General features: G+C 40.6%; 2 protein-coding genes across 6 annotated transcripts; one reads left to right on the top strand and one right to left on the bottom strand.

Annotated features, from left to right (window-relative positions):
* The first annotated feature begins 222 nt into the window (after positions 1 to 222).
* Positions 223 to 17,562, top strand: LOC146515741 (fatty acyl-CoA hydrolase precursor, medium chain-like). Of its 4 annotated transcripts, none has more exons than XM_085168424.1 (13): positions 223 to 353; positions 4,594 to 4,786; positions 4,862 to 5,003; positions 5,139 to 5,272; positions 7,110 to 7,263; positions 7,349 to 7,453; positions 7,573 to 7,671; positions 7,816 to 7,959; positions 8,061 to 8,138; positions 8,227 to 8,374; positions 8,628 to 8,777; positions 8,863 to 8,935; positions 9,011 to 9,655. In XM_085168424.1, exons 1-13 carry the CDS (start codon positions 272 to 274, stop codon positions 9,195 to 9,197), a joined length of 1,689 nt encoding a protein of 562 aa, XP_085024550.1. In that variant the 5' UTR covers positions 223 to 271; the 3' UTR covers positions 9,198 to 9,655. The 4 variants fall into 4 exon arrangements, with proteins under 4 accessions (XP_085024550.1, XP_085024549.1, XP_085024552.1 ...); XM_085168423.1 differs by lacking the exons at positions 4,594 to 4,786; positions 4,862 to 5,003; positions 5,139 to 5,272; ... (7 more) ...; positions 8,863 to 8,935; positions 9,011 to 9,655 and adding exons at positions 13,169 to 13,361; positions 13,441 to 13,582; positions 13,870 to 14,003; ... (7 more) ...; positions 15,731 to 15,803; positions 15,884 to 17,562 and having other exon boundaries at positions 248 to 353; XM_085168426.1 differs by lacking the exons at positions 223 to 353; positions 4,594 to 4,786; positions 4,862 to 5,003; ... (8 more) ...; positions 8,863 to 8,935; positions 9,011 to 9,655 and adding exons at positions 11,106 to 11,247; positions 13,169 to 13,361; positions 13,441 to 13,582; ... (8 more) ...; positions 15,731 to 15,803; positions 15,884 to 17,562.
* Positions 16,544 to 25,073, bottom strand: fbxo31 (F-box protein 31). Of its 2 annotated transcripts, XM_085168427.1 has the most exons (10): positions 24,456 to 25,073; positions 22,875 to 22,946; positions 22,274 to 22,360; positions 21,799 to 21,875; positions 21,520 to 21,687; positions 21,315 to 21,389; positions 21,086 to 21,195; positions 20,805 to 20,958; positions 18,711 to 19,078; positions 16,544 to 18,312 (listed from the first exon to the last, which is right to left on the bottom strand). In XM_085168427.1, the coding sequence occupies exons 1-10, from the start codon at positions 24,877 to 24,879 to the stop codon at positions 18,090 to 18,092; spliced, it is 1,758 nt and encodes a 585-aa protein (XP_085024553.1). In that variant the 5' UTR covers positions 24,880 to 25,073; the 3' UTR covers positions 16,544 to 18,089. The 2 variants fall into 2 exon arrangements, with proteins under 2 accessions (XP_085024553.1, XP_085024554.1); XM_085168428.1 differs by lacking the exon at positions 22,274 to 22,360 and having other exon boundaries at positions 24,456 to 25,067.
* Between the last annotated feature and the right edge of the window lie 251 nt (positions 25,074 to 25,324).

The raw sequence follows: 25,324 nt of genomic DNA, 5'->3' as shown, positions 1-25,324 counted from the left end.
TGGATTACGATAGCGGCGAAGTAGGCGGGACATCCAAAGCAGAAAGTGTTCTGGAAGTGAGTCCTGAAGTGAATCTAAAGTTTAGACTGTAGATTGGTCTTTAGTCCCGTTATGGTTTGGCGTCAAACTGAATGACGTCATATCTTGCTGGAGACACTACCCTTTCCTCTTTGTCAAAGAGAAAAGAAGAAACTTTCATATGAAGACGCACTTCTTCTGTCTCTTTGTTCTGCGCTCGGTTCTTGAAAAATCGCAATCCACAGAGCTGACCATGGAGTTGCATGCAAAGCACAATTTCTTCTTCTTGGTATCCGCTTCATTCCTCTGTGCTGTTGTTGTTGCAGATCTTCAGGGTAAGTAGGATAAAACACTTCTTAGCAAAATGGTCTTTGTGACATCTCCTAATTTCTGTGTAATGCGTGTGTTCCTTAAACCTACATGTAGTACATGTTTTTCTTTTCCTGTTTTTGCACGAGTTGCTTTTTTGAAAAACTAGTGTTTAAATCTGACAATAGTAATCAATCAGTAATCAACGGTATTATGGCAGTAATAGTCATTTTAAAAGCTGATAATTAAACATCAACTTTTGTGTTCTAAGTCCAGGTGACTTTTTACCTGCAAAGGCTATTCACTCTGTTCAAAGGTGAACGATAGCAAAGAACCGAGCATGTGAGACGACGGTTTTAAAAGACTGGACCGTGCAAATTTTAATTATTGTTATTATTTTCATTTTGCAAGAAAAAGCTGTTTTTAAAAAAATCTTTCTGCTGACTTCATGCTGATAAGGAATAAATGGAGTATTGCAGCGACGGTGAATAAACAGAAACAGATTTCATGGTCAACTCTGCTTCTTTATCAGGATCACAACACACAACAAAGGAAGTTTATGGCAAAAAATACAGAGCCATGTGAGCCAGTAGCTTTTTTAAAATAAATAAATAAATAAAAATGATGATGTATCACAGCCCTGCGACAGACTGGCGACCTGTCCAGGGTATACCCTGCCTCTCGCCCTATGACAGCTGGGATAGGCTCCATGCGCCCCCCGCGACCCTGAAGAGGATAAGCGGAAGCGAATGGATGGGTGGATGAAGTATCACACTTGGTCAGATTATTTACACCACTTAAAACAACAAACAAAATAATCAAAATAAAAATGCTCATGTAGTGTAAATGGCAACGTACACCTGTGTGTCAGATGTTGGACCTAAACAAGGCACTCAAACACCAGATGTCCTGGAAATATATGGGCTCAAATCGTGGTCATAAATATTTTGTACTTGGCTGTGTCAATCACAAATTTAACAATCCAATCAGAGAACAGATGGGTTTGGCTGTGGAGGGGTGCTTTATTGACTCCAGGTCTTGGAAGGGTAAAGGTCCTTTCAGGTGCCTGCATTTTCCTTTATCACCGCACCACGAAGGAAAACATGCTATACAATACAATACAATACAATACAAATTTATTTATGTAGCACATTTAAAAAACCACAGGTATGCCAAAGTGCTCCACAGAACGAGTTAGAGCAATAATAAATACAAATACAAAACACAGAATACAAAATACAAATAAAATATACTAACAGGCGGGTGACATAACTAACCAATAATACACCAGGCATAGTAGGCACAACCCGAAAGGCTGAAGGTTAAAACATTATAAATATTAATAAAGCAAAAAAGAAAAAGCTATGCGTGCCTGAGTTTGGTGAATTTTTTGTCACAGGTTTTCGGGGAGTTTCAGAGCCTTTTCAAATATCCTGTGGACCTTGGGGGGGAAAGTAGTGTTGTGGAAATGACACACTCTTCACTAGTTGGGATAGTTACAAAGCTTTCTTTGTTATGAATGAGCGATTCATGTTTTTATTGAACATTTGAAGATAATACAACACAAACTCTTGTAGAGGTTATAATGTCAGAGAGAGACATGTTTTGAAAAGACAAGGAGCAGACGCTAGTGATGGGATTTCCGGCTCTTTTTAGAGAACTGGCTCTTTCGGCTTGGCTCACTCTTTCGGCTCCCAACCGGCTCTTCAGATTGTTTTGTTGCTTTAATTAATTTGTTATTAACAACAACATAAAATTATGCACAAAATGAATTACTAATGTAATGTAATGTTTATATAAATCATATAATACAAAAAAACAACTATTCACATTTCAACTTTTAACTATTTAAATTTTCAGCTTTTTCCTTTTAAACAAATTTAAAGTGAAACAACACAAAACACTGCAAACCACAACACAATTAAATATAAATTAAAATATGAAAACAAAAACAACATGCACATTCTCTGTCATATGGGCCTGCATGAATAAACTTTCTGAATCCTTTATCATCTGCAACTGAAAATAGTTGTGGATGATTACTATACCTTTCTAATGTGACGATGTTGGCTCTGGCTCTCTTTCTTTGTCTCTCCCTCCCACTCTGTTCCTGTGCTACTGCGAGTGTAACTACCGCCCCTCCCCCCTCTTCCCAGCTCGCATGCAGAGTGAAGCAAAAAAAAAGTGAGAGAGAGAGAGAGAGGATGACAGAAAGAAAAAAAAAACACAGCTGGCGATAAGGAGCCGGCTCGCGTCGTTCACGTCAAAGACCCGGCTCTAAGAGCCATTTCGTTTGTGACAGACACATCACTAGCATCTAGTACACGTAGAGCTGCCCCCCAAAAACGACAGAGCGCAGTGGCCAGCGCAACAAATTCTGGATCCTTTTGGGCATACACTGTGCGATTTATTTCAGTCGTGTTACTCAGCTCCTGCTCAAACTGTACGATTGAATCTCAGGGGTTAGAAGTTCGTAGGTCACAATGCAGGGTCTCGCACTATACTGCCCGATGCTCTGATGCGACCTGAGTGCTCACACTGTGCATCCATAACATGAAGCTTATAACACAAAATCTGTCTCTTGCCTCCCTCGCTCACCCTCTGTCTTTACCTCACGCAGACACACACCACCACCATCAACTTTGCTAAATTACTAATGAAAAGCATTGACCAGGCTGCAATTGAGCAGCAATGTCCATCCAACTCTTTTCACAGTTGTTGTGGTCGTGATAATTTTGTGAGGCCATATCGAAATGCTCAGATGAGCTTGCCAAAGTTTTTCAAGTTGTGCCTCTATCGCCTGTGTCCAGATCACACGCTGCACTGTCGTGCTACTACGTCTTTCCACTTTCATTTCTGTTTGCGCGTGTGCAGTGTGAGAGGCTGCGTTGACACCCTCACGAGGGGCGACAGGATTTCGAACAGGTTTGATTTTCTTGTGACCATCGGGACCTGGTCGTGAGGTGTTAGTCGCTTCTCGTTACCAAATGTATACTACACAACACACGATTAAGGCGAAACTCAGGCCGATCCCCAAAACGGTCGCACGACTGAAAAATCGGCTCAAGGTCTTTATTCTGCTCAGTGTGACTCACAGCAATGGTCCCTGGTCAGCCCTGACTTTGTGTTAAAGTCATACTAAAGTAATAATGATATTTCTGGTATAGCACAAAAATATCCTTTCAACAGTTATTGAAAGTTAAGAGACATAGCTTGTATGAACCTTATGGGATATTCATATAGAGATCCTCCAGCTTCAAACTGTATTACCCTTCCAGGACCTGAAGCTCAGTAAAGCACCCCTTCAAACCCAATCTATTTTCTGATTGGAATGTTAAATTTGTGATTGACATGACATTGACCAATCAGCTGAAAGGAAGAAAAATAGGGTCAAAATTCAAACTAGTAAGTTGAAACTCACACAGCCAAAGAACTTGAGCACAGAGTTCTACACATAGCTTATTGCTTTGTATCTGTAACCAGACCTTAACATAAAAAATTTGTAACTTGTGTAAATCTTTTTTACATACACACAAATTCTCATGTATAGATGCAAAAACATAAAAATTTCAGATATTTTTGTTTACAAGGTTACAAAACTCAGTTCACAACTATGCATTTGATTTAAAAGTACAAAATATTTATGACCACAATTTGAGCCCATAGGAAATAATTCGACAGGTTTACAGAAAAGCAAATTGAAAACAAGGAACAAGAAATAAGAAAACTAGGAATTTCCTAGGCGCACTGAGGTAACAAAAAGCAAAGAGGGTGTACAATGCGACAACGGACAGAGGAAAACACAGGGTTAAAATACACAAGGGAGTAACGAATGAATGGGAAACAGGAGGGACACACATCTGGAACTAATCAGATATAATGAGACAAAGGGCAAGCAAAGCTCAAAACAATGAGACTATTAAAGTAAAACAGGAAACACAAGACAGGCAAGAAGACACAGACTTGACAAGGTGGCACAGCTGACTGGGAAGAGACAAGGAACATGGGACACGGGAATAGAAGCTAAACACGGGTTAAGATGAAAACTGAGGGAGGGAGAGCTAAAATTACTGAGAGCTTGAGAAAAAGGATAACCAAAACCAAGAACAATAATAAACAAATAATGTTAAACCAAAAAAACCAAACACTGCCATGACAGTAAATGTGCATTATAGGCATGTCTCTGTAGCTATAGCTCGATCAACAATTCTTTTTAAATATAAAGTTTTAGGTTAAGATTTTCAGTCATTTCTAATATCCTGACAGCACCTGTAGTCCACACGAAGCTCGGGAGCCTGAAAGGTGAGTATGTGAGTGTGAAAGGGAAGGAGACTGGCGTCCATGCCTACCTGGGTGTCCCATTCGCCAAACCACCCCTCGGCCCTTCCTTGAGACTGGCTCCACCTCAGCTTGTAGGAGGATGGGAAGGAGTAAGAGATGCGACTAAACAGCCACCAATGTAAGAAATGTGAACTTCAACATACTTGGAGGAATTATTGGCTTTATTTTTAAATTAGCATTGTCTCTCTTTAAGGTGCATTCAATCTAAAGAAACTCTTTTGGATATGCTTGATAAACTTGGTGGACTGCTGGCAGAAATACCAGACATCTCTGAAGACTGTCTTTACCTCAACATTTACACTCCTGCAAAAAGAGCTAATAATGCCAAGCTCCCAGTAAGAACCTTTTGCTGTAGGTTTTGAGGGATGCCTAATCACAATCTCAGTAAAGACACCCATCTTTAGAACTCAATTGCACATTTTATCATCTAAAATGTAAACTAAAGTTTGCTCTTTTATTGTTCTGTCCAGGTCATGGTCTGGATCCATGGTGGGGGCTTTAGGCTGGGATCAGCTTCAACATATGATGGCTCTGCCTTGGCTGCTTACCAGGACGTGGTTGTGGTTCTGATCCAGTATCGCTTGGGACTTCTGGGTTTTCTCAGGTAAATAAACTCGATCCATCAATAATCTCTCCAACGGGTCGGCCCCAGCTGCCTCCTCCTAGTGGAACACTGGGAGCCCAGAACTCCTCACCAAGGAGGCATCCAGGAGGCATCTAGTCAGATGCCTAAACCACCGTAACTGGCTCCTTTTGATCTGGAAGAAGACTGCTCTGAGCCCCTCCTGAATGTCCAAACTCCTCACCCCATCTCTAAGAGAGAGGACAGCCACCCTTGGGAGAAAGCTCATTGCCACAGCACCAATCTGTCCATAAAAATTATGAACAGAATCTGTGATAAAGGGCAACCCTGGTGGAGTCCAGTACCCCCGAGGAACAATTATCATTTATTGTCAGCAATGCAAACCAAGCTCTTGCAACAGTTGTATAAGGACAGAATGAACCATGACAATGGGCCTCACACCCCATACTACTGAAGCATCTCACAGAAGAATACTCTGAAGGACTTAACTGAAGGGCTTCTCCAAGTCAACACAACACATGTAGGCTGCTTGGGCGAACTGCGATACACCCTCAAATATCCTCGAGACGATAGAGAGCTGTGTTCCGCACCCGGGAGGAGCGGGAGGAAAAGCATATTGTTCCTCCGGTACTTTCACCCCCGACTAATTGACACACTCTCTATTCCAGAACCCTGGCATAAAATTTCCTGTGGAGGATGAGGAGTGTGATCCCCATATAGTGGGAACAGACTGTCTTATCCCCCTTCTGGAAGATTGGAAGCACAACCCAGGTCTGCCAGTCTAGTGTTATGGCCCCTGATCTCCCCACAACATTGTAGAGACGTGTCAACCAAGACAGTCCTACAATATCCATAGCCTTACAGAACTCAAGGCGAACCTCATCCACTCCAGGGGCCCTGCCACCAAGGAGTTGTTTAACTGCTTCAGTGAACTCTCCCCTGGTTAAGCATTAGGTGCCCCACTTGTCGCCAGACTCTGCTCCTGCTACAGAAGACATGTCAGTGAGAGAAAGGAGGTCCTGTTTCCTTTTGCCGCCTGACAATATCCTCAGTTGAAATCAGCAGCACTCCACCAGCACTTTACACAGTGTCGGTAAAGAACCCCTTTCCCCTCCTGAGCTGCCTGATAGTGTTCCAGAATTGCTCCAATGAGATCTGAGTCTTTTTTCATGGCCTCATTAAATTCCTCTCACACACAAGTTTTTACTAGACTCTCCAGAAGACTGGTTCTAGAGCCAAAGACACACCTTCAGGTGAGCCTGACTATATCTAGGCAGTACCTCTCAACCTCCCACACTAGCTGAAACTTCTTCTCCACCAGAAAGGTGACATTCCATGTCTCCATCACCAGCTTTAGTAGTGGGCATCAGTCTCCCAGGGTCTCCATCCTTGGTCGCCACTGGCACACACTGTACCCAACCCCTACAGTGCCTCCCATCTCCCTTGTTCAAGCATTGGGGCCATAGTAACCCTTTCCCAGGCCTGGTAAACTGTTCCCTCGATGTTGGACCCATGGAAATATAAATGAACTCAAGTTATCAAAGTAGAACATACTGTGGTTTTGTTTTTCTGTGTTTTTATCTGATTTTCTAAGACAAAAAATTGAAAGTTGGCTTTATTTATCACAAGGTATAAACATAGCTTGGTAAATTTTTTACTGCCTTACTGTATCACTCAGCTTCAGCAAATGTGTGGAAGTGGCATATGCAGCTGCTGCCCAACTGGACAAAAATAATGGAAGAGTGGTTTTCAGAATCCTCTACTAGCTGCTGTTAATAACACATGAATAGAAGTCTCTTGTAAAAAGATGTTTCAATAAGGAAAAATACATTATAAAAATAACATTTTGTTCTATCAGCACTGGAGATGAGCACATTTCAGGGAACTTTGGCCTGCTGGACCAGGTTGAAGCTCTCAAGTGGATCCAACAGCACATTCACAACTTTGGAGGAGACCCAGGATTAGTTACCATATTTGGAGAGTCTGCTGGTGGAGTGAGCGTGTCTCTTCTGGTAATCTACAGCTTAAATGAACTTTAAATAAACTTTTTCACTCTAGAACAAAAATTAATATGTGATGTGTTGCTTGAATCATCAGCTCCTGTCACCACTGTCTGATGGGCTGCTTCACCGTGCTATTGCTGAGAGCGGCACAGCTGCAATGAATGTATTTGTTGCAAATAATCCTCTACCAATGGCGCAGGTTAATTATCCATATTCTTCCTTTTTGGAGGGTTAAACATTTTTGTTGCACAATAATGAGAATATTAAAATGGATTTGTTTTTGAATATTTGCCATTTATATTTGACATTTCACCTCAGGCAATTGCAAACGCATCTGGCTGCAGTCTCGAAAGCACAAAGAAGATCAGTGACTGCATGAGAAACCTTGATATTGATACTATAGTGGGTTTTACACAGGTGAGGTAATGGGTGCAAACATGATAGAGAATGCTGAATTTGATTATTATGTCTTCTACAATATTTATTTGAAGCCTTTGATTTCTCCCTCAGCTCTGTTCATGCTATCACATCTTTTACTTTTGTATATTTAATTCTCTCAAGGATCCAAATTTAATATTTCCAGTAAATGTTGATGGACATTTCCTGACTAAACCTGTGGATGAGCTGTTTCGTAAACATGAACTCCATGCTGTTCCATTCATGACTGGCGTCAATAATGATGAAGGTGGATGGATACTTGCATCAGTAAGTGTTGCAGAAACTTCTGAATAAAGATCTCAATATAGTTTTAAAATTGCAAAATAACAGCAAAGAAAAAATGTAATTGTGGCTTGGTATTTCCTTAGTTTTTTGCTCGCCAAAACTGGACAGAAGGACTAGATCGGGAATTTGTTTTGAACATGGTGTCCCTCTTCTATCCCGACGTAAGGCAGACACCACTTGATGTTACAATATTACTGTTCCCCGACCTGCTCAAGCTTCTTTGATTGATGTGTTGCTTATTTCTTTAAGCCTAAAGCAGCATTTATCAGAGATGTGATAGCTGATGAATATATCGGGAATGGTGACGACCGTGTGAAAAACAGAGATGGGTACACTGAGATGCTTGGAGATTTGTTTTTCACCATTCCAGCGATTAAAGCTGCTAATGCTCACAGAGGTAATTTAATTTGTTTAATGAAAGATTATACAAATTTGTTTAAAACCCAACACTTGATGTTTACTGTTACACACGTTCATTAACAAATATCACACACAGATGGAACGCCTGTTATGCTTTGGGAAATGCTTTCAGAAACCCCGCCTTGCCCCTAGACTCAGCTGCCTGGTCTCACGAAGCGTTCTCTGCGCTCTGCCATGTTGTTACTTCCTGTAAGAACTTTAAAGTGCGTCTAATGCAAGTCTAATTCTAGATGCAGGTGCTCCTGTATACCTGTATGAGTACCAACATCCTCCCAAATTCCTGCAGCAGAAAAGGCCGAGCTTTGTTGGGACTGACCATGCAGATGAAATTTTTACAGTTTTGGGATTTTGCTTCACAACTACCCATATTAGGTTATCCGGTAAGACTTTATAAAAACTCTGCCTTAATGCTCGATCTGTTTTGTCTTGTTGATTGAAAAATGTTTTGCAACATAATCGTTTTAGATCCGTGCCCTGAGGATGAGGAACAGTTGAGCAAGATCATGATGAGCTACTGGGGGAACTTTGCTCGCACAGGGTAGGAATTTCCAACTGTTGTAAATTTCACATTTCACACTTTTAATAACTGAATAACAAATGTATATCTGTTCAGATCTCCTGATGGGCACAACCTTGTCCACTGGCCAAAATATGGAGCAGATGAAAAGTACCTGGCGATTGGTTTAAAAAGGCAGGTAACTGCTCAGCACCTGAAGAAGGAGCGCTTTGTCTTCCTGACTCAGACCGTCCCAGAGAAGATCAAACAGCATGAGGAAAATGCAGAACGCAGCGAGCTGTAGAAAACTCACATCTGGTCTCTGCTCCATCAGTTTTAAAGTAATTAGACTAAATCATAATTCAGTTAGCGACCATTCTTTACACATACTATGAAATATTAGTTACAGTGAACGACACTTTTTGGTAAAACATTTGGTGTTACATTGATCATTTCCATTCTAACATTTTTTTTTTTTTTTATAACCCCTGATTGTGTTCTTTAAAAGTGCTATTCTCACATTTCCACATAACCAGCACTGTAAACATAGGGTATGTCAAATAATCCTTTATAATGACAAGAGCAGTTTTTGTATAGTTTAAGACATTGATCATCGATAAACGAATACAACTGTTTTTACTTCACTATAATCAAAGTGTAATTGTGGAAGTGAAAGAAAATAGTAGTTAAAAGGTTGCTAGTGGAGAGCAGCTGTCGTAACATAAAAAAAACCTTGTTAAAATAAACAGATGTGACATCTTGGTTCTTTTCAGTTTTTATTTTTTAAGTTAACTGCTGTGATGACCCTTTGTGACACCAGCCAAAAAGAGCCTCCTATTAGTAAAGCTGCATTGTAATTTTTGCCAACATGCACTCTATAAATTTTGTGCCTCTTGATGAAATCCGGATTATATACCCTATAGTTTAGGTATATTATTCTACTGCAGTACTCATCTTAACTTCATGCCTTGATAATACTTTAGGTGTTGTGATCAGCTTATGTTTTCATGGCTGATGCAAAACTGATTTTCATCTTTACACCTATCCTACTCATATTACCTATATAGGAGTGGATGTTTCTTTTATACAGCACAGTGATTGTGCTAGTGATTAACATTAAGCACTATGATTGGTGAATGGTGATGCTGGCAGGTCGCCTGTTAGGCATTACCTCTACTAACAGTGTTTGTATTTTATGTGTATTTTTGATAAAAATTGTCTGGCATGAAATATATTTCAGTAGTCCATTTGAGAAATCTGAGCAATTGTTTAGCTATGGGGCTTGTATGCATATTTCTAGTGATACCTGATAACTTAGCATTCCATCCTCCAAAATATGTTAATTTTTTCGGTTGGTATTGGCACTAATTTAAAAAATATACCTCAAACGTGCACTATGAAAAATGTCTGAATATTTTTGTGTTGGCTGCCATGTCTTTTCTGTACATATTTTATATATTTTATAGCACATTTAAACAGCAGAGGTTGACCAAAAGTGTTTTAAAGACCGACACATTTACATTACAATGTATTTACGTGAAAAACTGAAAGATGTGTTTTACTGCGAAAAGTAAAAATCACAGTGATTTATGGTAATGGTAAATGGCCTGTATTTATATAGCGCTTAGTCCCTAAGGACCCCAAAGCGCTTTACACTACATTCAGTCATCCAAACATTCACACACACATTCACACACTGGTGATGGCAAGCTACATGTAGCCACAGCCACCCTGGGGCGCACTGACAGAGGCGAGGCTGCCGAACGCTGGCGCCACCGGGCCCTCTGACCACCAGTAGGCAACAGGTGAAGTGTCTTGCCCAAGGACACAACGACCGAGACTGTCCAAGCCGGGGCTCGAACCGGCAACCTTCCGATTACAAGGTGAACTCCCAACTCTTGACCCACGATCGCCCAGTTTAATGGTCATTAAACTTGTTTCAAAATTTGGCAAACGGATAATGATTCGCTGCTCTCGTCTACATAACCTCACTTTATTGGTTAAAATTATTAGTATTGATACAGCTCAATCTGCCTCCACACGTCTGTTTTTCGATACTGCTTCCCTCAACACGCAGCAGTCTGCGTAACCTACAGGCAACGACACTGACTGACTTGACAGCAGTGGGACAGACAGTTTGCTGTACTTTGATCGCTTTTTGCTGTGCCTTAAAATCAGTGCAATCCCGTTACACCCCGCATATGAGGAAGCCCTACTTCTCTTGGCTTTTCTCTCACTTTTTGCACAATCGTGTGTCGTAATCTGCCCCAACACCACCATGACGTGCCATGCCAGGCAGACTTTTTGCTCTCTAATGCCCGTTTTATTTCTCTGTGTTGCTGCAGACCTGAACGGTGAGTAAGAGGAAACACTTCTTTGAACCACATTGACATTCGTGCTTTTGCGTTTGTTCATCTATACAGTAGCGGTTTTTGATACGGGCGACACGGGCGGTTGCCCGGGGCGGCATCGTGGTGGGGGGCTGCATCACGGGCATCGGCAAAAAAAAAAAAATGCTCGTACTCATGCTGCCCCGACGTCATGCCAGCGCATATTGGGAATGGCATAGGCACCGATCGGTTTTCTATCGCCCATTTGCTGGGAGTGCGTCCTCCGTTAGCGAGGTGCGCCTGCTGCTTGCGACACAGGGAGGAGAGGGCGGGGCGGCGGGGGATTCACTGGCTGGCTGGAGCAGCATCTAATAACCAACAATAATATGATACAGACTTATAATTTGCACCGATGATTTTCGAAATTCTATACGCGAAAAGTGAGCACGAGAGCCCTCGGTGCGCCTGCTCGCTGCTGAAGTCAAAGTAAACTTTATTGTCATCTCCGCTACATACAGTCCAGTATATAGAGAGACGGGACGACGAGGCTCCAGTTACAGCAGTGCAAGTAAACAAACAATAAATATAAGAAGAGTAAGAAAATAAATCTACACTTTAGGACTAGGGGTAAAGGGATCAATAACAATTTGAAATTTATAATTTACAGTTTGATTATTTAAAGTCTCACACACAACCTGTCGAAAGGGGAGGGGGCCGGCTGCTTCCAAATAGAGCACATTTCATTCATAATGATGTAAATCCAAGCCTATCATGTATTCATGATTTGAATCCTGAGTTGTGCGAAATCCTACAAATACACCTTAGACAAAGTGAATCTGTGAACTAAGGTGTAGGTCTGTTAGGTTATGTTGTGGTGATCGTTGGGTTGGGGGATTTGTGTTCATACTGGAGTTCAAAATTAAAAGCAATGGAAGATGGACAAGAAAAGTTCAAAGCCATCAAGTCAGCAGTTTAGAAAAAAGAGAAAAGAAGAGGAGGAGAAACGAGCAAAAGATGCAGGTAAGCAGGCTAGGACCGCCACTGCATCAGGGGTGGGCAATCTCAGTCCACGAGGGCCGGTGTCCCTGCAGGTTTTAGATGTGTCCTCGAACCAACACAGCTGATTTAAATGGCTAAATTAGCTCCTCAACATGTCCCGAAGTTCTCCAGAGGCCTGGTAACGATCATGTGATTCAGGTGTGTTGACCTAAGGTGAGATCTAAAACCTGCAGGGACACCGGCCCTCGTGGACTGAGATTGCCCACCCCGATCTATACTGTCGTCCTTTTTTGCTCATAAATACCTCTATGAAAAGTGATCACCCTCGCACAAACAAACATAGATTGATCCAGGTAGTAAAAACAATTTCCGCGTTTAACTCATCCTAAATGCAAGAAGTGAGATTTTTTTTCTGTCGATTAAAATTGGTGTAATCACGTGACACCCTGCACGCTATATTAAGTCTTAAGTTACATGGAGAAAGCTTCGCATGAGGAGGGACTGCCTCTCCTGGCACTTTTCTTAGTTTTTTCAAAGTCGCCGATTGTTGTGTGTCAAGACCACAATGAAGTCCAATGCAAAGCTGACTTTCTGGTTTTCAATGTCCGTTTTATTTCTCCGTGTTGCTACACACCTGAGAGGTAAGTTGAAGTGAAACGCTTCTATGAACAATGACATCTGTGCCCTTGTGTTTATCTCTGGACCGTGCATCTCCAGCTGTATGTCCATGACTGGATCAAGGACACACATGGTTTATATTAACTGACTCTAGTATTTCATTACTGATCTTCACAAAGCTGGGTGACTGTAATTTGATGGAAGCTACAAATAAATAAGGACATTCTGCTTATTGCAACTATAAGTATTTTTGAAATCTGAAATATTAGATTTCATAAATCATGAAGCTTTATGTTATGATTCTCACTGATTTCTAATATCCTGGCAGCACCTGTAGTCCACACAAAGCTCGGGACCCTGAAAGGTGAGTATGTGAGTGTGAAAGGGAAGGAGACTGGCGTCCATGCCTACCTGGGTGTCCCATTTGCTAAACCACCCCTGGGCCCTTCCTTGAGACTGGCTCCACCTCAGCCTGTAGAAGGATGGGAAGGAGTAAGAGATGCCACTAAACAGCCACCAATGTAAGAAACATGTGCTTCAGTTGCTGTAAAACACAGTTTGAAAAACATCCAGCATTTATTAAATGTTTTTATTTTTCAGGTGCATACAATCTAGACGATTTGCTTTGGCACTGCTTGATAAACTCGGTTTCTTGTTGGCTGATATCCCAGACATCTCTGAAGACTGCCTTTACCTCAACATTTACACTCCTGCTAAAAGAGCTGATGATGCCAAGCTCCCAGTAAGAACCTTTTGCTGTAGGGTTTGAGCCTTGCTGGTCATTGCTGAAGAAAATTTCAGTGACAGTTGGTTTCCTTTTAAGGATTTTCATATGACAAAAAAATACCCTCTTTTAGAGCCAGTTGCAATGGGTTTGCCTTTATACCCAAATATTTTTTTGTTTATCTTATCAATTAATTTAATACTTATTAATTGAGACTCATGTAGTGTGCTTAGCAGGCACAAAAATTGCTTTGAAGGAAAGATAAGAATGAAGAATCAAAAATATCTTTGATTATTTTTTTCCAGGTCATGGTCTGGATCCATGGTGGAGGCCTCTCAATAGGATCAGCTTCAAAATATGATGGATCTGCCCTGGCTGCTTACCAGGACATGGTTGTGGTTCTGATCCAGTATCGCTTGGGACTTCTGGGGTTTCTCAGGTAAATAAACTCAAGTTACCAAATTACAACATACTGTTGTCCTGTTCTTTTCCATTTTCAAAGACTGCTCACCTTCACCAACTCTAAATGTAGCTTAGTATGCCATTCAACTCTTTGTTTTATCAGCACCGGAGATGCGCACATTTCAGGGAACTTTGGCCTGCTCGATCAGATTGAAGCTCTCAGGTGGATCCAGCAGCACATTCACAACTTTGGAGGAAACCCAGGATTAGTTACCATATTTGGGGAGTCTGCTGGTGGAGTAAGCGTGTCCCTTCTGGTAAGAATCTACAGTTAGAGGAAATTTATATAAACTTTTGCTGTGGAAACCAACCTTTAATATGTGTTCTTACTTAAATTACCAGCTCCTGTCACCACTGTCTGAAGGGCTGTTTCATCGTGCAATTGCTGAGAGCGGCACAGCTGCAATGGATTTACTTGTGGAAAATTATTCTCTACTAAAGGCACGGGTTTATTATCCATGTTGTTATTCTGGGGGATGTTAATCATTTTTCATTGTGCAACAGTAAAAATAATACAATAGGTTTGCTTTTTTAAATTGATATCTTTCCACCAGGAGGTTGCAAATGCATCTGGCTGCAGCCTTCAAAGCACAAAGACGTTTGCTGATTGCATAAGAAGCCTTGATATTGATACCATTGTGGATTTTACCAAGGTAAATTACTGGGTGGAAACCTGATGTGGATTTCTGATTGGCTGAACAGTCTTAAGATGTCTCTTAAATAACTCAAGGGATCTATTTTTACTTATTTACTTAACTTTTACTGTTTTACACCATTGGAATTTTTACTTTTGTGCATTTTATTCACAAGGACCGACGTTTAAGATGTCCTGTAAATGTTGAAGGGCATTTCCTGACAAAACCTGTGGATGAGCTGTTTCGTAAACATGAACTCCTCACTGTACCATTCATGATGGGTGTGAATAATGATGAAGCGGGATGGATGCTAAAAAATGTAAGTGCCCATCAAAATTTGATATCTTATTTTTGTTTAAACTGGCAATGTTAAGTGCAGCAAGGTTTTTATTCTTTCTTTTAGTCATTCATTAGTGTTCCACAAAATTGGGCAGAAGGAATGGATCGGGACCAGGTCATAAATGCAATGGGCTTCTTCTATCCCAATGTAAAGCACACACTGCCTGATATCACAAAGTGAACCCAACCTGCTCAAGCATCTTTCACTGACGTGTTCTTTATTTCCTTAAGCCTAAAGATGCATTCATCAAAAATTTGATAATTGCTGAATATATTGGAAACGGTGCCGACCGTGCGAAAAACCGAGATGGGTTCTCTGAGGTTACTGCAGATATTCTATTCAATATTCCAGTCATTAAAACTGCTAATGCGCACAGAGGTAACTTTTATAGATTAATGCACATTTATCTAGAAACAATTCTTTCATATTTACCGCCCTTACTAAGTGTGACACCTGTTTGTCTAATTCTAGAGGCGGGTGCTCCTGTATACCTGTATGAGTACCAGCATTCCTTGAAAATGGTGCAGAAAAGAAGACCGAGCTTTGTTGGGAGTGATCATACAGATGAAATTTTTACAGTGCTGGGATTTTGCTTCACAACTACCCACGTTAAACTGCCTCGTGAGTGAAACCTAAAAAGTTTAATCTGAGCATGAGATATTTGGGTTGTTAGTTTTTGGGGTTTTCTGGGGTTGGAGTGCAGGATTTTTTACAAGATTATCACTTTAGAGCCATGCTTTGTGGAGGAGGAAGAGTTGAGCAGAACCATGATGAGCTACTGGGGCAACTTTGCTCGCACAGGGTAAGCTTACATATTTTAGTATACTGGGAGATAATACCACATACCACATTGTTATATTGTGTGTGTCTGTCTGCATGTAGGTCTCCTAATGGGCACAACCTTGTCCACTGGCCAAAGTATGAAGCAGATGAAAAGTACCTGGCGATTGATTTAAAAACGCAAGTAACTGCTCAGCACCTGAAGAAGGAGCGCTTTGTCTTCCTGACACAGACCGTGCCAGAGAAGCTCAAACAGCATGACAGAAATGCAGAACGCAGCGAGCTGTAGAAAAGTCACATCTCTTCTCTGTTACGTCAGTTTTTGATATCATTACCAAATAATAAAATACATAAATTAATCACTTATGGCTTAATTGCCTGCCTTTCCATTCTACATCCACACAAAACTCATACTAGCCAGTAAACTATGGTTAATAGTAGATGTGCGATTCAGTTCTGCTGCTTGTAATCAAAGTTTAAAATGTTTTAATTAATTAAATTTATCTTTATAGCGCCAAATCAGAACAACAGTTTTCTCAAGGTGCTTTATAATGCAAAGTAAATGCCTTACAGAAATCAGATAGCCAGATGATCACCTTATGAGCAAGCACTTTGGTGACAGCGGAAAGGAAAATCCCTTGTAACAGGAAGAAACCTCTGGCAGAACAATGGCTCAGGCATATTTGCTGGATCGGCTTGGGGTGAGAGTAGATGACAATCCACATGCAAAACAGTGTGAAATAAACAGATGTGACAACCTGGTTCTTTTCTTTTCTTTCCCTTTTTTTGTTTATTCATTACTGAGAAGAGCGCTTACGCTGAAAAGCTCCCTGAAGTCTGATGTGAGCAGTTCAATAGGTCAAACTTAGTTTTCCACAAATTCAGGCATATGGCATTTAAAATAGTACAAAGCAACACTTTTAAAAGGCAAATTATTCAAACAGCTGGGTTCACAGAGAAAATAACTTATCAAACAAATACACTAAAGTTGAGATGGAATTTAATGGAGTGACAAAAAGGAAACAAAACAACACTTTAGCAGATATCTATTTTTTGCAAATATTAGTAAAGCTGCAGTCTGATATAAAAGTGCTGGCCAGTGGTTTTCAAATGATTCAATATATTGCCCAGAAAAGTGCACTTGGAGTAGGAAAGCTACTGGGCATCACCATCAGGCCATAATGAGACATACAGACACTTACTTGGTACTGCGCTGTTAGATCGTATAATGTTCAGCTACTAGGTCTAGAATTTAAAACAACTGGGGAAACCTGTAGGGAATAGCTTTGCAGGTATAAAGCCAGGCAAACACTGTGTCAGCCATTAAACGAACAACAAACTCAATACATTTCAAAGGTAAGTGAAGCTTCAGTTTCATACCATAGTTACAGAAGCACAAACTGTCTAACGCTGATACTTTGAATAAATCCAGATTATGTATCTGTTATCATTGTCACATTACAATTCCTTTTTCCATCTTACATAATAATTCAGGTGTGGTGATAGTATGTCTGATGTTGCTGAAGGACATAAATGTCTGACCAAAGCTGGTTGATGTACCGTGTTTGATAAGACGGCGGGTCAACAGTTAGAAAATTGCCCGCTTGTAAAACATATTCAGCAATTCTATTTGACACCATACAATGAATGAAACTTAAAACATGTTTGTTGTACTTAATACTCGTCTGTCCTTGTATCGCTAATGTCGGGCAAAGAGAAAAACACCTGAGATGCTGTCTTTTCTAAAGTCTGGATGTCTCTAAAGTAAAGGAAAAAACAGAGGGGAAAAAAAGGCATGCTGCTTTATTGAAAACAAAACAGGTTCAGATAGTGGTTATGAGTGTAAATAAATGCAGCATGCAGTTTAATATGTTGGGCACTGAACTCAGTATAATACTATTATATAGTAGAATACATTGGACACCTTTGTCTTCTTCAAGCACTGCCAAGTACAGACATGGATTTAGAATCAGAGGCACATACAGTTTGATCCATAATAAATGGTGTCATTCCTTTGTTGTTGTTGTTTTTTTTGTCCTACAGTGAATAAATAAATACATTTGTGACCTGTTATCATGCTGCACTGGAGGATTAAGGTCATACGTTAGGTGAAGACAAACAGTGACACGGGCAGCCTTTCAAAGAGCTTGGATTGGAACAAGCTAAAGTTAGATGGTAACACCCAATGCCTTTCAAACTCTTAAGTTAATCATGATAGTAACGCTGCCAGCAGAAGACAGAGGTGTAATTGTGTAGAATGGTTGTTATGACGGCTATTACTGTGGGAGGAGACTTAAAGCTTGGTGCATCAGGATGTCCAGGACTGCATGTTGCGCAGCATGGCCTCAAATCGCTCCAAGTTGGGGGCATGAGCGTGAGGTAAGTTGTCCGTCAGGCGACTGTACAGACTGAAAGACTTCAACTCCAGCCAGATGAAACCAAACCGGTCCTTATCAAACAGCACAAAGAGCCCCGGGGTGCGCTCCGGACTTGTAAAGCCATGCCCAGCAATCAGGCCTGTCCCATAGAAGCTGAAAGAGAGATACATGTCCTTATTGATTAATCCATTTTGTTACATATATTGACTGGTTCATAAACGTACACTATGCACAGGATATTAAAAGCAATAGTGAAGACGTCTTGATGCATTCTCAGTCATCCAGGAAAGTAAATCTCCAAAAAGTGACCTCCAAGTGACTTCTACAGTCTCGACTGAAGAAGTCACTTGGATGAGTGACGAAACGTTTCTCCCACAAAACGCTACGTCCAGATGAACAGAATCAACTTTTTGGAGACAATAGTGATGACCAGTATTTTCCTTCATTGATGAATTAATTGTGACCATTACTTAATATCATTGCCCTTTATGGTAAATGCCTTTCAAAATATTTTGAATTCTGTAACAAAAGCCTGTTAGTCAAATCCTCACCATTTTCTGCAGGCGCGAGGGTACTCCTCGTTGCGAGCCATGACCCCCATAGGCAAGACAAAAGGCTGTGTTTCAGGATTGGATCTGCTACTGTGACTAGAGTCACAGCTGTCTGAACAAGCACCGTGATTTGACTCCATCTCCTCTGCTGCGCTGGAACCACCACAGGCCCCTTCAGCTGCACATCTACCTGTGGCAGAAGTGCCATTTTCCTTTTGTTCCTGCTCCCTCTGTACTTCCTCATGCACTCCCATTACTAGCCGTGACAGCTCCTCAATGTTACACTGTTGCTCCAAGTCTGGGAGGACCACAGGCCGACACAGGTTAACATCCAGTGTGAGCTGCCCTGCAGGAACATTGGGATCTCCCTGCAGGAAGCCATAAAATCAGAGTATGCACCATGAGTAGATTTACATGCAATTTAAATCCACAGTCTTGAAAAAGAAAAACCCATTTTCAGTTCTAAGGTTTTATGTATCACAACATAATTGGGAAACAATAGAATAGAATAGATTTCAACTTTATTGTCATTGCACGTGTCACAGGTACAAGGCAATGAAATGCAGTTTGCATCCATCCAGAAGTGCTTTAGCCATAATATAGATATATAAACAAAAAACAAAAAAACACCTAGTCTTAACCAGGTCTGAATGCTATTTAAAGACTATCTCAGATTAACACATGATACCATTACACAGCATCTTATTTATTTAACAAAAAATTAGCCAAAATACAGAAGTGGCGTGTGAAAAAATAAGTGGACCCCATGATTCAACAGAAACCAATGTTAGCAGCAGTAACTTCAAGTAATTGCTTCTGTATGACTTATGTATGACAACTCATACCCTGGATATGCTGAATGTGTTTGCTGAAACTGGTGCTGTGCATTATGGCCAAACAGGGTACTGAGCCTCATTTACTACAGTGCGCATGCACAAATCTGTGCGTAAATTGTGCACATGAATATTTCAGGCACAAATCTGTGATTTTAGAAAATTTTTGTGCCTGAATTTGTTGGTACTTTAGGAATAAATTTAGAAGTCCCTCTGACCATGCACTGCACCTAAGGAATTTAAACAAAGGTCTTTAAAATGCACACTACTACTAGTGATACTAATAAAAACAATAACACTTATAGTTATTATTAATATTGCCTTTTGGTCGGACACAAAGTGCTCAGAATTACAAAAAAGGGATGTAAAGAAAACAAAATACTATCACTAAGGAAAAGCACAGCCACCGTTCGGAGGAAACTCATTTCCGCTGTTCATATCCTTTCAGTCACTAACCAACGTTCATGACCCTAGGTGACGGTGAGGGTGAGAACTTATGAGAGGGAAAGTATTTTTTGCGCATGGCAAAAACATTTCCACACAAATATAAGTAAGTGAGGCCCACTGATGCAGAAGTCTTGTGGTTTGTTCAAATTATACTTTGGAGACCTAAGCTGTGCTGCCATGTTCTTTTTAGAGAGAAGATGCATTCTTTTGTCACAACTTGCAAACATGCCATCAGAATCAGAATTAGAATCAGAGCCATACTTGTTAAGTCATTTTCTAGTTGTGCTGTAATGGATTTTAACATTTAACATGCTAACCAAAGCATGCAGAGTCTGAGATGTAGCTCTTGGGTTTCTTGCATTTTTTCTGAGTACTGCAGGGTCTGATCTTAGGGTAAATTTGCTAGGATGTCCACTCCTGCAAAGATTTGTTGTCTTCAACTTCTGAATGATCTCTCTTATTGTAGAATAATGGACTTGAAATGGTTTGGAAATGGCTTATTTTACTTTGCAGATTGCTGCTCACACTCACTGGTGATCAGTTAATCAAGTGCTTTTAATTAGCAGCAGGTGGTTACTACTTACCGTCTTAATTGCTACAAAAGCATTAAGTGTGCACTTAATTTTTCACACACTTCCAGAATTTTGGCTTAGTTTTCATTAGATAGATAAAAGACACAATGTAACATGTTATATCTTGTTGCTCCTCTAAGAATGCATGAACAGACTTTGAGGGATTTTAAGCTGCAGGGCCCACATTTAAGGATCCCTTTCATTTAAAATTAGTACAACCACTAATAATGATTATTACTTACAGTGAGTTTGGTTGCTCTTGCAGATGTTCCATGGAAACTAAGCATGACAATCTCCAAGCCATGACTACCATAGGTGCCTTTGAAAAGGCCTGGCTGCAGCAGATCAGAGGGCTTTGCAGGTGGCAGGTAGATCCTTCGGTATGTCAAGCAGTTACTGTCATAGGAAAATAGATGAAAGCATACAGGTTTATTTAGGCATATTACAATCATTATCATTTTAACATGGAAGTACAACAGAGAAAATGCACGTAAGCAAAACATAAATTTAAAAAAATGCATACTCATATTGACTAGTATAAATGAACTTCATTAGGATTAGCTCCTGCATGTGCTCATGAAATATTTCTTCCAGTGTCCTCCCCCATTCTTCCTCCAACCATGTCCTGAACTCCTGCACAGACACACACATCATAAAAAGTTGATAACAGTCCCTGAATTTCACCATCATCAGCATGCATGGGCTTTAAAAGATAGCAAACACTGTAAAGGTAGTAAAGGTATTTGACCCACCTCCTGTCTGCCTCCTGGCATGCGGTGATGGTCAGTCTGGTTACACTTTGTCGAAAATTCATCCTTCTTTACTGTCTAAATATAACAGAATATAAGATATAAGAGAATTACATACTTTGATAAGATATTAAACTCAAACTAACATCATCTATTTGTGTCAAGAAAGACAGTATCACTCCGCTTTTTCAAACGTGTAAACCCTTACCTGTATGTCTCCTTTGTGAGGACCTTTGTGTCCATACATGCACTCCACAGTGGCCTTGTTGCTCTCCATCATGTGGATCCGGAAGAGTGGGCGCCTTCTCATGGGGTCCTCCACGCGGGGGTCGTGAGGTGGCAAATACATCCAGCCAATGATGAACAACCCGTCCACCTGAATGAAAAATATTTTGAAGAATTTACCTGCACTACCTAAATGATATGTTCCTTTATACCAATATTTACTATATGTAGCAGTTTTGTGCAAAAGAGGAAAACTACCTACCACAACATTGAGCAATCCACCATAAGGGCCAATGTCAGGCTGCCATAGGCCCAAAATATGCCTGTATGGGTAAAGTACTGTAAAACAAGAGCATAATAACACACCATACAAATCATTATGTGCACTGTTTCACTTGAGGTTTAACATTAGCTCAGTCTGGTTGACAAAAACAAACAAACACCAGTAGATGTTAAAAAACACTCAACTTTTTGTTTATGAGCCGAAGGGAAGAAATGTGTAAACTGACGGTGTTCCTGCCAACCAGGTTTCTGAACAACACACACAGCACACCTGTCTTTCCATTTCATTTTCAATACTCACACAAGAAGCTCAGGGGATATTTTTTTAATAACCATAACCATAACGCAGACTACATTGCACTGCTATGACTGTGGCTTGCAGATTAAGTCAATAAAAGTCACCCCACACGCAACCCATCATGCTGCGGCCTCCACGTAGAGGCCCATGTACATACAGTGTGTGTACACGTCTCTATAGTCCATGTGCTCGTAGTCCGGGAGGAGCTTCATAAAGCGCCCAGACTTCACTCGTGGGTTGACACCTGCACGGGCACAACACAGGCATGTGTAGAGCAGCTGCGGGCCAGGGGGGGCTCAGTCCAAATGCAGCGCTCTAATGAATGCAGCAATGTGCCAAATCATTTCATCCAAAACCCAGTGGCTTTTCCTGCCAGTTTGCTACCTATATTTGGTGGAAGCTGGTATTAAAAAAAATCCATAAATGTTGCTCCACATTTCTGCTGATATACAACATTTTAAAACCTATACCATGAGATGTTTACACACACACACACACACACACATATATATATATATATACACATAAAACTGTCAGATTTTTTTCCCTTTTTGAACCAGTAAATGTTAAATGCATCAAAATATGAGTGTCCATTTACAGAATAACCTAAATGAACAGGAATGAACCTGCTTCACTAAATCGATAAATAGATTATCTTAGTTCGAATTTATTATGCTATCAAAGTATTTACTTCTCTTTTATGTCTTATATTGTGTTATATTTAGACAAATATGTGACATGAGAGCTGAGAAACTAACGTTTAACATAGAGATCCTGGCTAGTCACTCCTCGTGCTTCCACCTTCCTCAGATCCTCTTTCATGCCAAACTCTGCAAGGAAAAAAAGAACAAGACAAAACAAAACTTAGTTTGATTATGACTTTGATTATAAAGATAATAACACTTATAATTAATGTGATAAATAACCTTGGTATTTATCTAATTGAGAAAAAGCAGTGATGTGAGAACAATTCCGATATTCCTGGTGTCATTTCCCCCTTTAAATTGAGATCAGCGAAATAAAGACTTTATAGGGCAAAGTTAAACCCCAGTCATCAGACACAGACCTGACCAGATCTGAATTGCACAAATTCTCAGCCAAAAGCATGAGCAACAGTTTCAACAGAAATCCAAAAATAAGAAAGTGAAAATGCTTTTGGAGATTGCTCTGATTTCTAAATTCTGTTTGTACTAAAGTGTACATATATATATATATATATATATATATATATATATATATATATATATATGTACATATATACATACATATATATATATACACACACACACACATATATATATATATATATATATATATAGAGAGAGAGAGAGAGAGAGAGAGAGAGAGTAAGACCTTAAAAGAGAATGTGTGTATGTGTGTAGTAAAAGTACTAGTGGTGGCATCTGTTGCTGATATTAATTGCTCTTATTGAGCAGTAAGTAATGTCTCTCAGGGCCACTGAAATGACGACTTGCTTATAAAGCGCTTTCCAAAAGTCATCATGTTACTGTCTGTGATGCTGCTCAGACATGTTTATTCTCTTTGTTATTCTCTGCCAGACATTTAAGAAAGTGTCAAGTCGGGACTAGAAGGTTATCTCACGCGCTGATGTTTTGAAATGCCAACACTCATGTTTCATCTAAGACTTAATTTGGCTATTACTGATGCACTACTATATTGCATTTTCCTAGTTAATAGATTGGTAAAAAAAAAAGACATAAAATAATAAATGCTTATTGCACAAATATGTTTAAGTGGCTCATTTTTTACCTAATCAGCCAACTGATTTAAAGGGTTATTTTATAATTTGCAATTTTCTAATCATTTGCAATTGGCTATTATTGTCCATTAATTTTTTAACTTTGCACGTTGCATGTTTCAAAACACTGAAAATGAGCTGGGAAACCCGGAAGTGAATCTTCAGATCTACCAATTTATGCTCGTCGTGATTACATGGGCTGTGAGTGAACCGCCTTTGTTGAACCCTGTCATCTGCAGTCACCTAAGATAATCGCAGAGGGCTTGGTCAGGGCCTGCATCAAAAGTCTAAACCGCTAGACGGAATAGCTGACACGGCTCTAATGAGAGTCACAGGGCTTGGTCTATTCTTAAGCAGCTGTGCTTACAGAGCCAGCAGCTGGGATATGGTGCGGTAATTTCCTTCATATTTCCCGCAGAGATCAATTGAAATGCTTTTAAGGGAACTCGTTTCCGCGAAATCAGCTGATGCATAAATTAAAGCTCGGACACTCCAATCAGAGACCCGAGCTTTACATATCGGTCTTACGTTATCGATCTATGTTTAAATTGCAATAAACGTCCAGGGCTGCTACATTTACCTTCAATGCATCGCCTTCTCCAGATGGTTTCCGTCTTGAGGAGTTGTCTGAATTTCTTGCAAACGAGGGCAACATTTGATAGAGTTGTTCCTGGGAGCAAGGAGAATATTTCCACTAAAAGCTCCGGTGGTAATTCCGCTAAGGACTGGGGGTGTGGAGGTCCCGTGCTCGTGCGATCCAGAAAGCCCCCTGTGTTGACACGACCGCTGCCATATTCGTAAGCGTCACTCGGCCCTGCAGTGGCTGCTACGCCGCGCTCTGGGCCTCCGCAAGCACCTGCGTCGAATCTCCCTTTGCCCACGATCCGCTCCTCTTCCTCCTCGTCCATGTCGGAATCGCTGCCTTGATCCTGCTGGTTATGCCTCTGTCGCCTTCGGCACCTCCGAGACTGACCAACTCCGCAGAGCCTGGCACAAACAGCCATCCGTAGTTACCAAACAGGCAACATTACATCACTACAACACATCCATCAGCTGCAGTGTGCCTGATCCTTCCCCGTCCTCGCGAGCATGGGCAAAGGCATTTCATCTGACGTCACAATGTTCCCGTACAGTGCTTAGTTTGTTGCTTTTGAACATAAAGCGACGATAGTGTGCAGTATCTCCTGCAGTTACGCAAGTTTATAAGGGTTGCCTATGCCTGAAAGACAATGCTCTCTGTAACCGCTTACTACCACAGCGTTTAAAGGTCACGTATCAGCTCGTGTCACACAGCTGCAGAGTTTGCAGCGACGTGGTCCTGTTTAAGTTAGGAGAAAAGCTTAGAAAGTCAGCCTCTAAAAGATCAGTTTACTGTTATTTAAAATAGTAACATTAGTCTTTATTAAATGCTTTCATTCAAAAATAAGCATGAATGCTTGCAGAATAATA

This window comes from Neolamprologus multifasciatus, chromosome 7 (genome assembly GCF_963576455.1).
Source record: "Neolamprologus multifasciatus chromosome 7, fNeoMul1.2, whole genome shotgun sequence".
NCBI lineage: Eukaryota > Metazoa > Chordata > Actinopteri > Cichliformes > Cichlidae > Neolamprologus > Neolamprologus multifasciatus.
Note: the sequence above shows the minus strand (reverse complement) of the source record. Positions and strands in the feature narration are given on the sequence as shown.

Excerpts from the sequence above, each read along its gene's own strand:
- fbxo31 (XM_085168427.1), bottom strand. The coding sequence starts at position 24,879 with ATGGCTGTTTGTGCCAGGCTCTGCGGAGTTGGTCAGTCTCGGAGGTGC. Across the intron at positions 22,947-24,455 it reads GAGAAGGCGATGCATTGAAG|AGTTTGGCATGAAAGAGGAT; the intron begins GTAAATGTAGCA and ends TTTTCCTTGCAG. Across the intron at positions 21,196-21,314 it reads TGCCAGGAGGCAGACAGGAG|GAGTTCAGGACATGGTTGGA; the intron begins GTGGGTCAAATA and ends GTGTCTGTGCAG.
- LOC146515741 (XM_085168423.1), top strand. The coding sequence starts at position 272 with ATGGAGTTGCATGCAAAGCACAATTTCTTCTTCTTGGTATCCGCTTCA. Across the intron at positions 13,362-13,440 it reads GCCACTAAACAGCCACCAAT|GTGCATACAATCTAGACGAT; the intron begins GTAAGAAACATG and ends TTTATTTTTCAG. Across the intron at positions 14,680-14,836 it reads CCATTGTGGATTTTACCAAG|GACCGACGTTTAAGATGTCC; the intron begins GTAAATTACTGG and ends TTTATTCACAAG.